The 12,714-nt window shown below is 35.8% G+C and overlaps 1 protein-coding gene across 2 annotated transcripts in view; it reads right to left on the bottom strand.

Moving 5' to 3' along the window:
- Positions 1-8,610: 8,610 nt before the first annotated feature.
- Positions 8,611-12,714, bottom strand: part of cetp (cholesteryl ester transfer protein, plasma) — a 12,650-nt gene continuing 8,546 nt past the window's right edge. The window contains exons 11-18 of one of the 2 annotated variants that reach the window (XM_015058313.1): positions 12,440-12,519; positions 11,535-11,585; positions 11,294-11,446; positions 10,751-10,818; positions 10,076-10,118; positions 9,469-9,541; positions 9,073-9,158; positions 8,611-8,982 (exon numbers count right to left, since the gene is read on the bottom strand). In XM_015058313.1, the coding sequence (XP_014913799.1) occupies positions 8,905-8,982; positions 9,073-9,158; positions 9,469-9,541; positions 10,076-10,118; positions 10,751-10,818; positions 11,294-11,446; positions 11,535-11,585; positions 12,440-12,519 (632 nt within the window). In that variant the 3' untranslated portion in view covers positions 8,611-8,904. The other variant, XM_015058312.1, reaches the window with a different exon arrangement.

Raw genomic sequence — 12,714 nt, forward strand, 5'->3', positions numbered from 1 at the left:
CCAAAACGCAGACTACTCTGCATAGTTTTGCTCACTGAGGCAGCCAGTTGCTAACTATGTGTATTATAATATATTATATAGAGTTCAATGTGCCAGTAGCCTGTTTAACTGATGATGGGCTGAAGGGGTTGGTGAAATTATGACTTGATTTCTAGATTTTTCTGTACACTTTTGCTGTGATTTCCTTTTTTTTTTTTTTTTTTTTTTAATTTGGGTGTGTTTGTCATTGTCAGACCAGAACTTTTTAAAGATGTGAATTCCTTCCTCCAGATGATATTCGAATGCGCAAAATCGTCAGGTGTGTCAGTTTTGCTTATGCCCGAGTCTTTGTGACATCCTTACTAATCGTACTGACAGCTGGGCTTTATATTTTGTTAAAGCAGAAGTATGGAGTGTTTAAAAGTGTTTTATTTTATTTAAGTGACCAATAGATACACATCTCTGTACAATTTACTGAGCCAAATACCTTAGCATGTTTATTATGAACATTGCTGCTAAACACCACATTGACAATTGTAGAGACAGCTTTACATAGAGCGCTGCTTCTTTCTTTCTAATAATGGATTCTTGGTGATTGGTCACTCGTGTGTTGACACAAGTGCCTGGTACCACGCTGCCTCTTCATTCTGCTCTTCATCCAGAGTAATGACACTGGCAGTCGAGGCATCAAAGCGAATCTGTTTTGCACAAACCCACTAAAGTAAAAGTTGTAAATAATTACTGTGAAAAAGAGGTAGCTGACAGAGTTCTACAATTTAGAGACCTAGGTCATGTTAAAAATTCAATCTCGTATTATAACCTGTGCTTTCAGTCGTGGTAAAAATCGTACTGCATTTAGTGGCAGAAATGAACACAGAAAAGGGCAAACGGTCTCTCAACTATTACGCTGTTGAGTAATATACATGGATCCGGATGTCGAAACCGGAGAAATATAATCACTGCACTAAATCAATAGACTCCAAACACCAATTATAGTTAAATGCAGTATTTAGTTTCTTGTGTTTAGTAGTTTTTCATACCCTCTGTTTAATCGGCACACTGGGCTTCCCTTTAACGTGGTTCCTACATTGTTGAAGTTTGTTTCCATTCTTAATTTCCGTATTTTGTTTTTTAATGGATAAAAAATGTGATTTAGTTTGTTTTTTTTGTTTTTTTTCAAATAATAATGAACGGGATTTCTATATTACTTCATGTTGAAATGACATTTTTTTATTTTTGATTTGTCATATCATATTGTGAAATTAATATTATAACCATAAGTATTTCGCTTTTTAAGTCATCAATATCTGCAGGCGTATTTTAAAAAAAAATCAAAAATGGAAATTTCTGCAATTTTTTTTTGTCCTGGATTGAGTACAGAATTTAAACTGGACTGTTTCCTAAACTCGGCCTACTTCAGATTAATCAGGAAAAGGGCTGAACAGCTACTTTTTAGTTTTTCATAAACTGAATAAATATATCCAAAAATCCACATATTGTGCTTTATAAAATCAGGAAAACCCTCACAGCAATTCCCTATTTAAAGCCTTTAAATGAATAAAAGCTAAAATTTTCTTCGACTTAAAGATGACTGCTTTTTAAATTGGACTTTTTAATAAAGGATAAGGAAAAGCTAATCATGACAAAGATAATTAGCCTATCTTGAATGTTGAGACACACTGCAGCACTGTTTTTATTCTGTTATACCTCTATACTAACTCAGAATATTCCCTATGGAAAGTTAGCAGACTCCATTTTTTACATTTTAACACTTTTACCCACTTTGTGAACAGTTCCTTATTTGGCACATGCTAACAGTTGCTAATGCTAGTTTAAAGTCCAATGCCATTAATCCACCAGGCATGCTGTGAAAATAAATACATCAAACTTGGTGTATGCAAGATTTAAATATTTACTTAGTCTGTCATTTTCTGCTTGGTTTCTAATTTCTGGCCCATTGTCAGAGAAACTTAGCTAATCTAAGCTGTGTACATTTTGCCTTATCCGTCTCCTTCATCTGATCATATGTGAATACTTTGGTGGGCATCATGAAAAAGGCGAGCTATATAAAAGCTGCAGTGATTGTATTCAAAACCTTTAAGCACTGTGAAGCATAACAACAACTGATCACTACACCTGAAGCTAACAACTAGATTTGAACATCGATTGTGGCACTTTTGAAAACGTTATGAAAGAAGAAGAAGAAGAAAGGAAAAAAAAAAAAAAAAGCAGGGTTTCTGAACTGTGACTTTGGAGTTATTTAAATGTTAGTTGTACTTTTGCTTGTGTATTTATATTTACTTTTTAATGTTTTTAATATGTAGATTTATTTTTATTTTGATAGATCATACTTGATGTCCACCGTCAGAATGTGCAAGGGGTTGTACTGGACAGATATTTAATTTTCTTTTTCTTTCTTTTTTTTTTTTTTTTTTAAGTTACTGGTACATCTTTACTGTCTGTATCACTTGTGGGATTTCCTTTAAGCTAACCCGAATTATTATTTTGTTTTGGACGTTGCCTTTTATTCCTTTGTTCCTCTTGTAATGTCATTGTTTATTTAAAAGAAACAAAAAACATCTTGATGAGTAAAACGCTACATTCCATTCATGTTTTTATTTTTAAAAGTGGGATCACACACACGTTGAACCTTGAGACCCAAAGGCTGGCTTTTAATGGTTCTCTCAGTCAAACTGTAACTAGACTCTGGTCGCTGAACAAACACACCCACTCTGTATATATTTAATGTAATATTCTCTAACAAATGACAAGTAGAAAAAAATATTCAAAGACAAATAATGAAAAACATTTTATCCTGTCATCATTGCTGGTGCACAGTGCTGTGGAAAAGTATTGTCCCCTTACAGATTTCTTCTATTTTTGCTGGTTTTCATAACAAAAAGCAAACTTTTTTTCTCATAACATGGAAAAATAAAAAAAAGTAGTTGATTTCAGTTATTTGTGAAAAAGTATCGGAGTCAACCGAAGAAGGAATTGTCCCCTTAACCCAGTGTTTCTCTATTTGGGTCCTCAGGGGCCACTGCCCAGCATGTTTTAGGTGTTTCCCTTCTTCCACACACCTGACTTAAATAAGTGGGTGATTAACAGGCTGCAGCAACACTAGATAGCAGGAGTGAAGGTCATGCAAACATTTAAGTAAGGCGTTCTGGAAGAGAGACACGTCTAAAATATGTTAAACCTAACAACAGGTTGTCTTTTTTTTATATTCAGGCTGTCATTGTCTGGTAATAAAGTCAGTTCTTCTTCATCTGAAAACAAATCAAAAGAAATCTGCAAGAGGGCAAATACCTCTTTCGCTGCTCTGCACATTACGGTGTTGTTCTGTCCTTTGATGATGACCACAAATATTCTGTGCTTTTACTCACCTTTGTTATCTATGCAGCTATAGCTGAATGCGTATGTACTCACAGCAACTCGCTCTGTAATCGGAAACGTTTTTGTTAAACTGCAGCAGCACTGAAATGACTGTAAATCTATGCTTTGCACAAATAAAACTGAAAAGATGGAGAGTTTGACGTTGGGGGTTTTCATTTGTTTTGAACATTGAAACATGAGAAGCCCGGCGATGCTTAATTGTCAGGAAAATCATAAAAAAATGTTTTCTTTAGCTATTTTTAGGCATAATAAACCTCACTGCGATATTTAGCCTGGTGTTACACACGGTGACTTGTTTTTATTTGGGGCATAGTTCAAAGCTCACATATTTATCTGTGTTCCAACACAGCAAGATCCAAGTAAAATTTTATCGTCTCACTGGATGAAGACAACACCTGGTGAGCCACACCAGTGTAGCTGTGGTACACTGCCAACATGGAGAATGTGGATGTGCTGATATTAAAGTACAGCAAGTAGTAATCCTAGAAGGGATAAAACAAAGAAAAAAAGATTTAATAATACATGGATTGTGTGATAAGTTAAACGGTAACACTTTATTTGAAGGGGGGTGAATAAGACTGACATGACACTGTCATAAACATGACATAACTCCTGTCATGAACATGAATAAGCCTTCATGAATATCTATGACTGTTGTCATAAAGCGTCATTCGGTAAATTATGACAGTTTAATACAAAGTTGACATTATTCAAAATGTCTTTGTTATGACAACTTGACATTAACCAAGAAATCATTATTGATATAAATTTGTTATAAAAGTATTAATGATTGCACTTTAAAAATTAGGTAACTTTATGTTATTAAAGGTAAAGTTTAAACAGTAATGATTTCCTGGTTAATGTCAAGTTGTCATAACAAAGACATTTTGAATAATGTCAACTTTGTATTAAAAGTGTCATAATTTACCGAATGACATTTTATGACAACAGTCATAAATATTCATGAAGGCTTTTTCATGTTCATGACAGGAGTTATGTCATGTTTATGACAGTGTCATGTCAGTCTTATTCACCCCCTTCAAATAAAGTGTTACCAGTTAGACTATATGGCTTGAATTTAGGATAATTCCCATGGTCACTTTAAAATAGATCTAATTTGAACTAATAAACAAGAATTTGTAGATGTTTATTCGCAACAAGATTCAGCATTCAAAATAAGACAATTCAAGCTTTAAAATGAGTCAGGTTTTGGTTACATGCAATGCACATTTTTGTTCTGACTTCACATTTTTAACTTGGAAATACTATGTAATAAAATCTAAAACGGTATTAAACTTTTCTGGAAAAAACACTGAGTGTAATTCTAACTCAAACTAGTTTAATTTATTCTTTTATTTACAACACACTTCAGAAAAAAAAAAGCCCACTATATAACATTTTTATATTAAAACAATGGATTTGCCTTCAGCCAACAGAGACAAAAAAACAAACAATAAAATGAAGGTGGCCTTTCATCTAAACTGGTCATAGTATAGTAGCAAACCACTATAAAATGGTTGAGTTGAATAAATGAGACAGAGTGAACTGATTGAAGACTTCTGATGATGATGATGATGATGTAAGATTTTTGGACTTTCCAGAGTTTTCTCCGGTGATCTCGCAGCAGACGGTGTCAGCATTCAGGATCTGCTTATATAGAACCTCATTGAGTTAATGGACACAGGGATGAGTGAGATGGCTGAATGGCTGTGGTGAGTCACACTTGGCCTGCTGAAGCTAAGCTGCAGCCAAATCCATTATTTATAAAAGACTGGCAATATTACCTTCGCCAACATCCTGCCGTTGCCAGTAGCAACAGGTCTGCAGAAGTGGTGCAGTTTGATGAGACGACCGCTAATCAGCAAATGCTAATGTGCTTCTTGTGAAATAAAGCGATTACGCTTCCACGTCTGATTTGTATTGCAGCGTGCCAATGAGGCTCCGGTGCTGATCTGCCTTTTATCGGAGCTGACCTTTGTACTTTGCCCTGTTAAAACAAAAAAAACAAAAAAACAGATCAATTTAATATGCCTGCTGGCTCATAGCCTCTTAATTAAGCCTAAAAGCTTTAAAGTTTTGAAAGTACAACCTTGTCAGAACTTATTATTCACGTTGCTGGAAGGTCAGCATCTTTTCAGTGTGAGTGGAGATTTTTGAGGCTGGCTCAAAAAGCATAACGTTCTTCCAGTTTGACAGGTAATTTTTTTTAAGTGCGTCCAAATCACACGCAGAGAACGGAGTGCAGAAACCAAAGACAATTTCACAAGTGCACTTCAACCAATAAATTTTATGTAAGTGCAGATATCTTTAATGGCTGAATATTTTAGATAAGCTTGTCTTGACTGTATTTTATAGCACCGACTGCGATTCAATGATCTGTTAAACTTTTGTCCCTGCAAATTTACACAAACTTGATTTTCTTGCATCACCTTTATGGAAGCTGGCATTTGTGGAAAATATCCAGAGCAATTAGAGTGACTGCAAAGTCGACCAAATGTCTCCACCAGCCTGTGTCTGGGGTCTCCATAGTAACCGTCTGGCCACTTAGTAGCAAAAGTCTCCTCCACTTCCTTTATAACTTACTTTCCCCTTTATCTCAGCAAGGCACCACACATGTGTCGATGTTTTGGGTGTACATGCAGCTGACAAGACTCCATCCTGTTAACCAAAGGCTGAACGCTAATGTACAGAGGCTGTTTCCTCTAAGTTTGGTCTTAGTAAACTGTTCTACTACTGAGCATTGATCTCAAAGAAGGCTGTTTCCTGTAGTACCAACCTCCTCAGCAGTTGAGTTTATATCGCCTCCGCAATAAATAAGCATCAGATACTGTCCATACAGTAATAAAATGTATCTTTATCTCCATTGAAAATTGAAAAATAATCCCCTGCTTGGTGCAAAATGGGAAAGGTAGACAGGCCTGCCACCTTTCTCTAACTCTTTTGGAATGAAGGAAGCCCTATTTCACCTTCTATCAATTATAATAACCAGTTTCCTGATAATGCTTTAATACCAGATTCAAAAATAATTCTAATTTGTCCAAACACGGATTCCACTAGAAACCTCAAGGTTTCTGTAACCAAAATGTTTCAATTTGTTCGATTGTACAGAGATGGGAGGACAAGTTCTTTTCTAAAGTTTGACCATATGCAGCAAACTGCGATGCACTGTGTATCCTGACACCTTTCTTATAGCATCAGCTTTAACCTTCTTAGTAATTTGAGCTTCAGCAGCTCAGCTGTTGGATCAGACCACATGGGTCAGCCTCTCTCCGCCATGATTTTCACTTGTAACAGTCTTTTTTTTACATATCAGTTTGGAACAGGATTAGACACTGAGGCTTTTTTAAAGTTATGTTAAAAAAATCCCTGAAACACAGTCACCTCACAAATATTAAAATCTCAGGTATACTGAAAAAGAAAAATTGTTAAGGTAACTGTGTACTTATTAACATATTTCATGCCAGTTTTTTGCAGTTCTTACTTTAAAAAAAAAAGAAACATATTTTTCATCAGCAGTTTTAATAATCAATGGATGTTGAAATGCTTTTCTTTTGCCGCCTGGGGTGGTGGAGGATCATGGAAACTTACCTCTACATAAACATAAAATTTAATTAACCTTTTTCTTCTCCAGAAACACTGCAGCTCCATGTTTACCTAATTTTCAAGGTTTTCACGAAGGTCCTGCTATCTGAAGCCCAGAGAGTTGAAGGTGAGAAAGCAAAACAGGAAGAAAAGGTGATAAGATGAGGCCAGAGATGGTGGTGGGACCGCATGAGTGTTTATGGTTGTGCTTGGAAAGGAATGCGACAAGTGCAGCCTGGGGGAAGGGACCGGGGTCAATGACCAGTGCCAAGTGGGTACTTGGTCATTGCATGTCAAGCAGTTGCTTACCTTAAAGCAATGACTGGCTTCCAATAATAATAATAACAAAAACAAACATGTTTTTGTGATTCATGTTAGAGGTTTTCTCTCCGTTTGTGACCACTTGTAGCATTTGTATCGGCAGCGGGGAGGATGTGTTTCGGTGTCACGCAGAGACCTTGGTTCCCACTGCCGACATGGAGGCCGACAGCACGGCAAGAATGCAGTGGAGAGGAATGCTAAACACAAAGAGTATTGTGAGACTAAACGGCTGGCACGGCCAGCTGGGAGATTTAGCCCGGGCGAGTTGCTTGTTTACATCCGATTCTGCAGTGACAGCCAATCAGATGAAACGGTCACACCATCCGCATCCAGACAGTCACAGAGAAGAGTAGGCTGCTGTGCGCTGGAAAAAATAAATAAATTCAATTACCATGGATATGTAAAGTGGAAGTGATTCGGTTTGGGCGGAGAACAGCTTTGCAAATATTGCAACTTCTTTATTTTTTCTCCCCCATTTTCTTCTGAAATGTATTTTCAGGATTCTGATTGATAGGAAGATTAATAAATCATCTCATATAAAATTTAAATCAAATAAATCCATCAATGTCAGCATCAACAGAGAAAAAAAAAGCCTCTATAAAGCCGTTAATCTGTATTTTTTCCCCAACATAAAGCAGAAATATCTGGCAAAACATTCTGGAGTATGCCACACAAGAAACAGCAGAGACCCTTTCCATCGCCCACTGTTAGCCTTCTTACCAACAAATGATGTAAAAATCCCACATCAGTAATAACACAGACGTTATGTGGTTTTATCATCTACTGGCTCAATTAGCCTGATGAAAGATCTAATTTATATTTAACAGCAAGTGGGGAAAAACAAAAAAACAAACAAAAAAAAACTATTTTAAACAGATATTTACGCTCTCCCAAGATAGGAAACAAAAGTGTCATAGAAAGTACAACTCACTGTGGCTAATAAGTTCAATTTTAAGAAAAATCCTTGTGAAAACGTAAACGTGCTTTGTGTAGCTGAAAGAGAAAATGGCAGCTATAGTGCTCAGCTGTCGCCACCTGGTGGCATTAGAGCATTATAGCAACCAAAAAAAATAAAATAAATAAAAATAAGCAAGGAAGGAGCAGAGGTAGGAAATTAACATTGAATAAGTATAACTGAAATAAATCATTTTTTATAATGTATTTTAAAAGTAAAGGAGGTGATCATGGGTGAAATTATGTGCCTTACATTCAATTCACGTTCTATCTTAGGCATTCCTGAACAGAAGAAAGAAATGTTTTCACCCAGAATTTAGATTTGTGCAGAACTCAGTAGTATGTTTACAGAAGAAAGAAGCACAAAAACAAAAGCAATTGTCTGGGTATTTATTTTAATACATACAAAACCAAAAGGTAAACACAAACACAAAACTAAAGAAATGTCCAGTGGGTCTTCCTGGATGTGGGAAAAGTTTTCCAGATGAGGTCAGTAACGTCAACAACTTCAAATGTGTGTTTTGTTTATTTCTACAATAACAAAAAAACCAAAGGAAATGAATATTTTTTTTTCTTATTTTCTTTCTAAATTTAAGGTAAACAGTGTTGCTTAAGAGAGATTTTCGAGAGACACGTCTTCCTATAGGAAGACAGGCTCTTCAAGCAGCACAGTTACTGCAGCGTCCTCTTGAGGAAATCCACAAGAAGATGATGAGGGAAACCGAAATCCATCCGAGTCACAATATATCCCTACAGGACGAGAGAGGAAAGATCACAGTGCAGATATTGAACATTAATACAGACACACACAAAAAAAGAAGAGTAAAACACATATCTTACTTCCTGATGAAGCACCTCAGGGTCAATGATATCAAACAAGTTTGCCCCCTGTTTGTCCATCAACCTGGTTATCTCCACCTCCAAAACTGGAAAACACAACACATTTCTCAGCTCCTGTTACAGATGCAGCAAGGATTTTATGGAGCCACTATATGGATAAATAATTACATATATGGGGCAGAAACTTTTTCACCATTAGGGATTAGATTAAAGTAAAGTAGAAAATGTTAAGAATGATTTATTTAAAGTCATAAGTGTTCATAAATAAAAAATAAAAATAAAAAAATATAAAATGCTGAAAAAGTTCATGTTAACCAAAAAGCTGCCTCATTGATTAGGAGTAAGGTTAGCATTTGGAAGATTGTGTTTATTTTATTTAGTGGCTCCGTTTCGTACCCGACAGGACTTTAGGGACGCCTATTTTCTCCACAGCTTCCCTTATAAACTCAACTTGAGCTTCGTCGTTTATCTGGAAACAGAACGATTAGTCAGTGAAGAACTCCGATAAAACATGTAAGCGTTCTCTGCTTTCGTGTCTGTGAAAACCAATTCAACTTTAGCAAGGCAAGACTGAATAAAAACTGAGAGATGAATGCAGGAAAAAAGAACATAGCATGCAAAAGCAATGGAAAGCTCATGGTTTGCAAATTGATTTTACGGTTTTGAAATGTTTTGATTGCCCAGTGTGTGATAACATTTGCATCCAGTCTAGTGTCCACTTCAGACTCTGTATGTGAAGCCCACATCAGGCCCATCAGGCAACCCTGTGTAGCAACATATGACTCCAGTTGTATTTTCCATTGTGCAACAAAAATAGTGTTGCAACATGTGATATTTTCATATGTTTTTGGCACAAAAACAACACTTTCCATTATTATTATCACCAGTGCATTTCTGTTGTGTTTTTTTTTTCCTCACATGTGGGATGAGGCTCATCTGCTAAAGTATTTTACAATAAAAATAAATGTTTAGCTTAAAACAGATGATAAAATAAAATACTCACCAGTGTATTCTGCTGGGGCAGCTCAGCTCGGATGACAGAGATCCTGTAATTATCATTTCCATCACAAACAAGCGACAGAATCTGTACACACACTGACTAAAATGTTATTAGTATGCGTTTTGTTTTTCTTTTAACTTGTAGATTTACAATGATCTTTTTAAACCCCAAATGAAGAGTATCTTGACAAATGACTAAGATTACTTATTCCTTAAATAAAACATGGCAAAGAGAACAATTTGTCTTGCATGGTAAAATTATTTTTGAAATACGACTTCAAAATTACTCAGAGTGGTATTAATCTCCATCAGATAGAGAACAGCAACAATGAAACATTTATATCTACGGCTATAAGACAAAAACTGGAGCGTCTGTTCTGACACTAGAAGAACGTATTTTTGTCTTATCCTAAAAATGTATAGCTAAGCCTACTTATGCAAATAATAATAATAATAATAATAATAATAATAATAATAATAATAATATCATCATTTAAGTGTCTGACCTTGAACTTTAGTCTGAAGTCTTCCAGTTCTAAGTACTAAGAACAAATACTTAACGCTTTGTTCTTGCAACAATCGTCTCCATCAGCTCAGGCTGTATTTCATTGAGGCAGGGGAAGTTGCGGCAAATTTAGCTTAGTATGTTTTTTCTTTGTATTTATAGAAAGTCTCTTACTGTCGTGGTTTACCATGGAGAAAAAGTTTCTTGTCTGCATAGGAAGCTGTGACGTCTACGGCAATGTTCTGTAAATACAGGAACGAACAAATATTAGTTACAATGTAATAATGAGTAAAACTAACTAGATGCTATTTTCTTAATGAATTCCACAGAGCAAGAGTATGCATTGTTTTTCTACACACAGCTTCTCCGCTTTGGCTACAGTTTCGTTTTAAAACAATGAAATGTATTGGCTAGGTTTAAATGCCGTTAGAAACTTTAAAGACTGAAAACAGAAACTTACAGCTAAAAGAAGGTGCACTCTCTTTTCTTTGCAGACCTAAATCTGTGTTACTATTTATCGTTTCCTTCCTTCCTGAAAATGTACAAAATTTGAACTGAAGAGCTTCGTTCACGTTGCTTATACTTTCACACAAACTGTTTTCTAAACCCTTTCTATATTTCTGTGCTGATAAAGGAGCCTCCAGGTGGCACAAGAGCTCAAGTCATTATCTTTTCATAGTAACATTTCAAAACTCGGTGAAGAATGCCTCGATGTACCGTTTGAAAGGACAGCGTTGGTTTGCTTCGACTCCCACAGTAGAGCTCTCCGGTGGCCTGAGCCCAGACTGACGTTCCCACGGTGGATGTGTTCAGAGTGGGAACGGAGGAGCTCCACGCTCGCAGCTCAGGGGAGGCTGATCCCAACAAGCACTGAGCAGCCAGACACAAAGCAGCATCTCGTATTTGGAAATAAATGAACAAAACGGAACGAGGGAAATGTTTTTTTTATTATTATTACCTTTTCAACATATTCAGGCTTGATGCTGGAGAGATTTGTCTCAAAAAGTGTCTGAAACAAACAAACAAAAATTGGGCAGCAGTTTTAGTTGGGACTCTGATTGATGTTGACATCCAAATAGAAACTTTGGGCCTCAGTCTTATTGCGTGACATTTACAAGTTTTATGAACATCTAATGAATAAATTAAATTTATGTACACATTTCAATTATTTGTTAACAAAATTATAAAAGCTTTTATTGAATTAAATAAGGCCTGATATTTAGTTCAGTTCTTATTTTTGGCATATTTTTTTTTATTACTAATCTATCTGAATTGTTTATTATGTCTATTCTTATGTCTTGTTTGTGTGTTTTATCTACTCCTCTGTGTTATTTTATTAATCTTGCTGTGAAGCACTTTGGTGCAACTTGCTTCTGATAAAGTAAATAAAGCTGACTGACAAAATTTTACATTTATGATCGGTGGCATTTTGTTTTGAAGATTTCATTTGAACATAGCATGAACAAACACAAATAAATACTTGAACTAGCCTTTCTTTTATCTTTACAAATAATAAAAAATAAACTCTTAGGTTTTTCTCATTGTTGGTTATAATTATAAAGAGCCAAAAGTGTCTTTGGAGCTGCAGGTTGCAGATCATTTAGTCCAAAAACAGAACAGCCCAAGTGGCAGATGTTCATACATACAGATGACACTAGGTTTTTCCAAACACTGCGTCCATAATCCTTTTATTCTGACAGACTACCACTGGGAGCTTGTTTTAGAAACAAAGAAGGCCAGCTTTGTGCTCACATCGCTGCAGATTAAGACCCAACATATTGACTTATCTACTAAATGGGACTTGTTAGAGAACAAGTAGCCAAGATACTTAATTTCCACCACTTTTGGCAGAAAACGACTCACCTTAAGCTCCTCTGATGAGATGTTAAGTTGGAAGCGGCCATCATGATGAGCAGCAGCAATCAGCGGTTTAAAAACTTCATCTGTTGTTAAGAAGGTAAACAAACAATAACAGCAAGGTCGCTACTACTTTATGGAAAGTAATAGCAACTTTCCTTCACGTGGGCTTGAATAATTTACTTCAAGCTGGATTTACAGGGACAGATCCAAAATCTGTAGTAATTAATTAATTAATATAAATATTTGGTCTTCTCAGAAATAAAATACACATTTAAAAA

This window comes from Poecilia latipinna, unplaced genomic scaffold, assembly GCF_001443285.1.
Source record: "Poecilia latipinna isolate Pla-1442-1.1 unplaced genomic scaffold, P_latipinna-1.0 Scaffold1531, whole genome shotgun sequence".
Classification (NCBI taxonomy): Eukaryota; Metazoa; Chordata; class Actinopteri; order Cyprinodontiformes; family Poeciliidae; genus Poecilia; species Poecilia latipinna.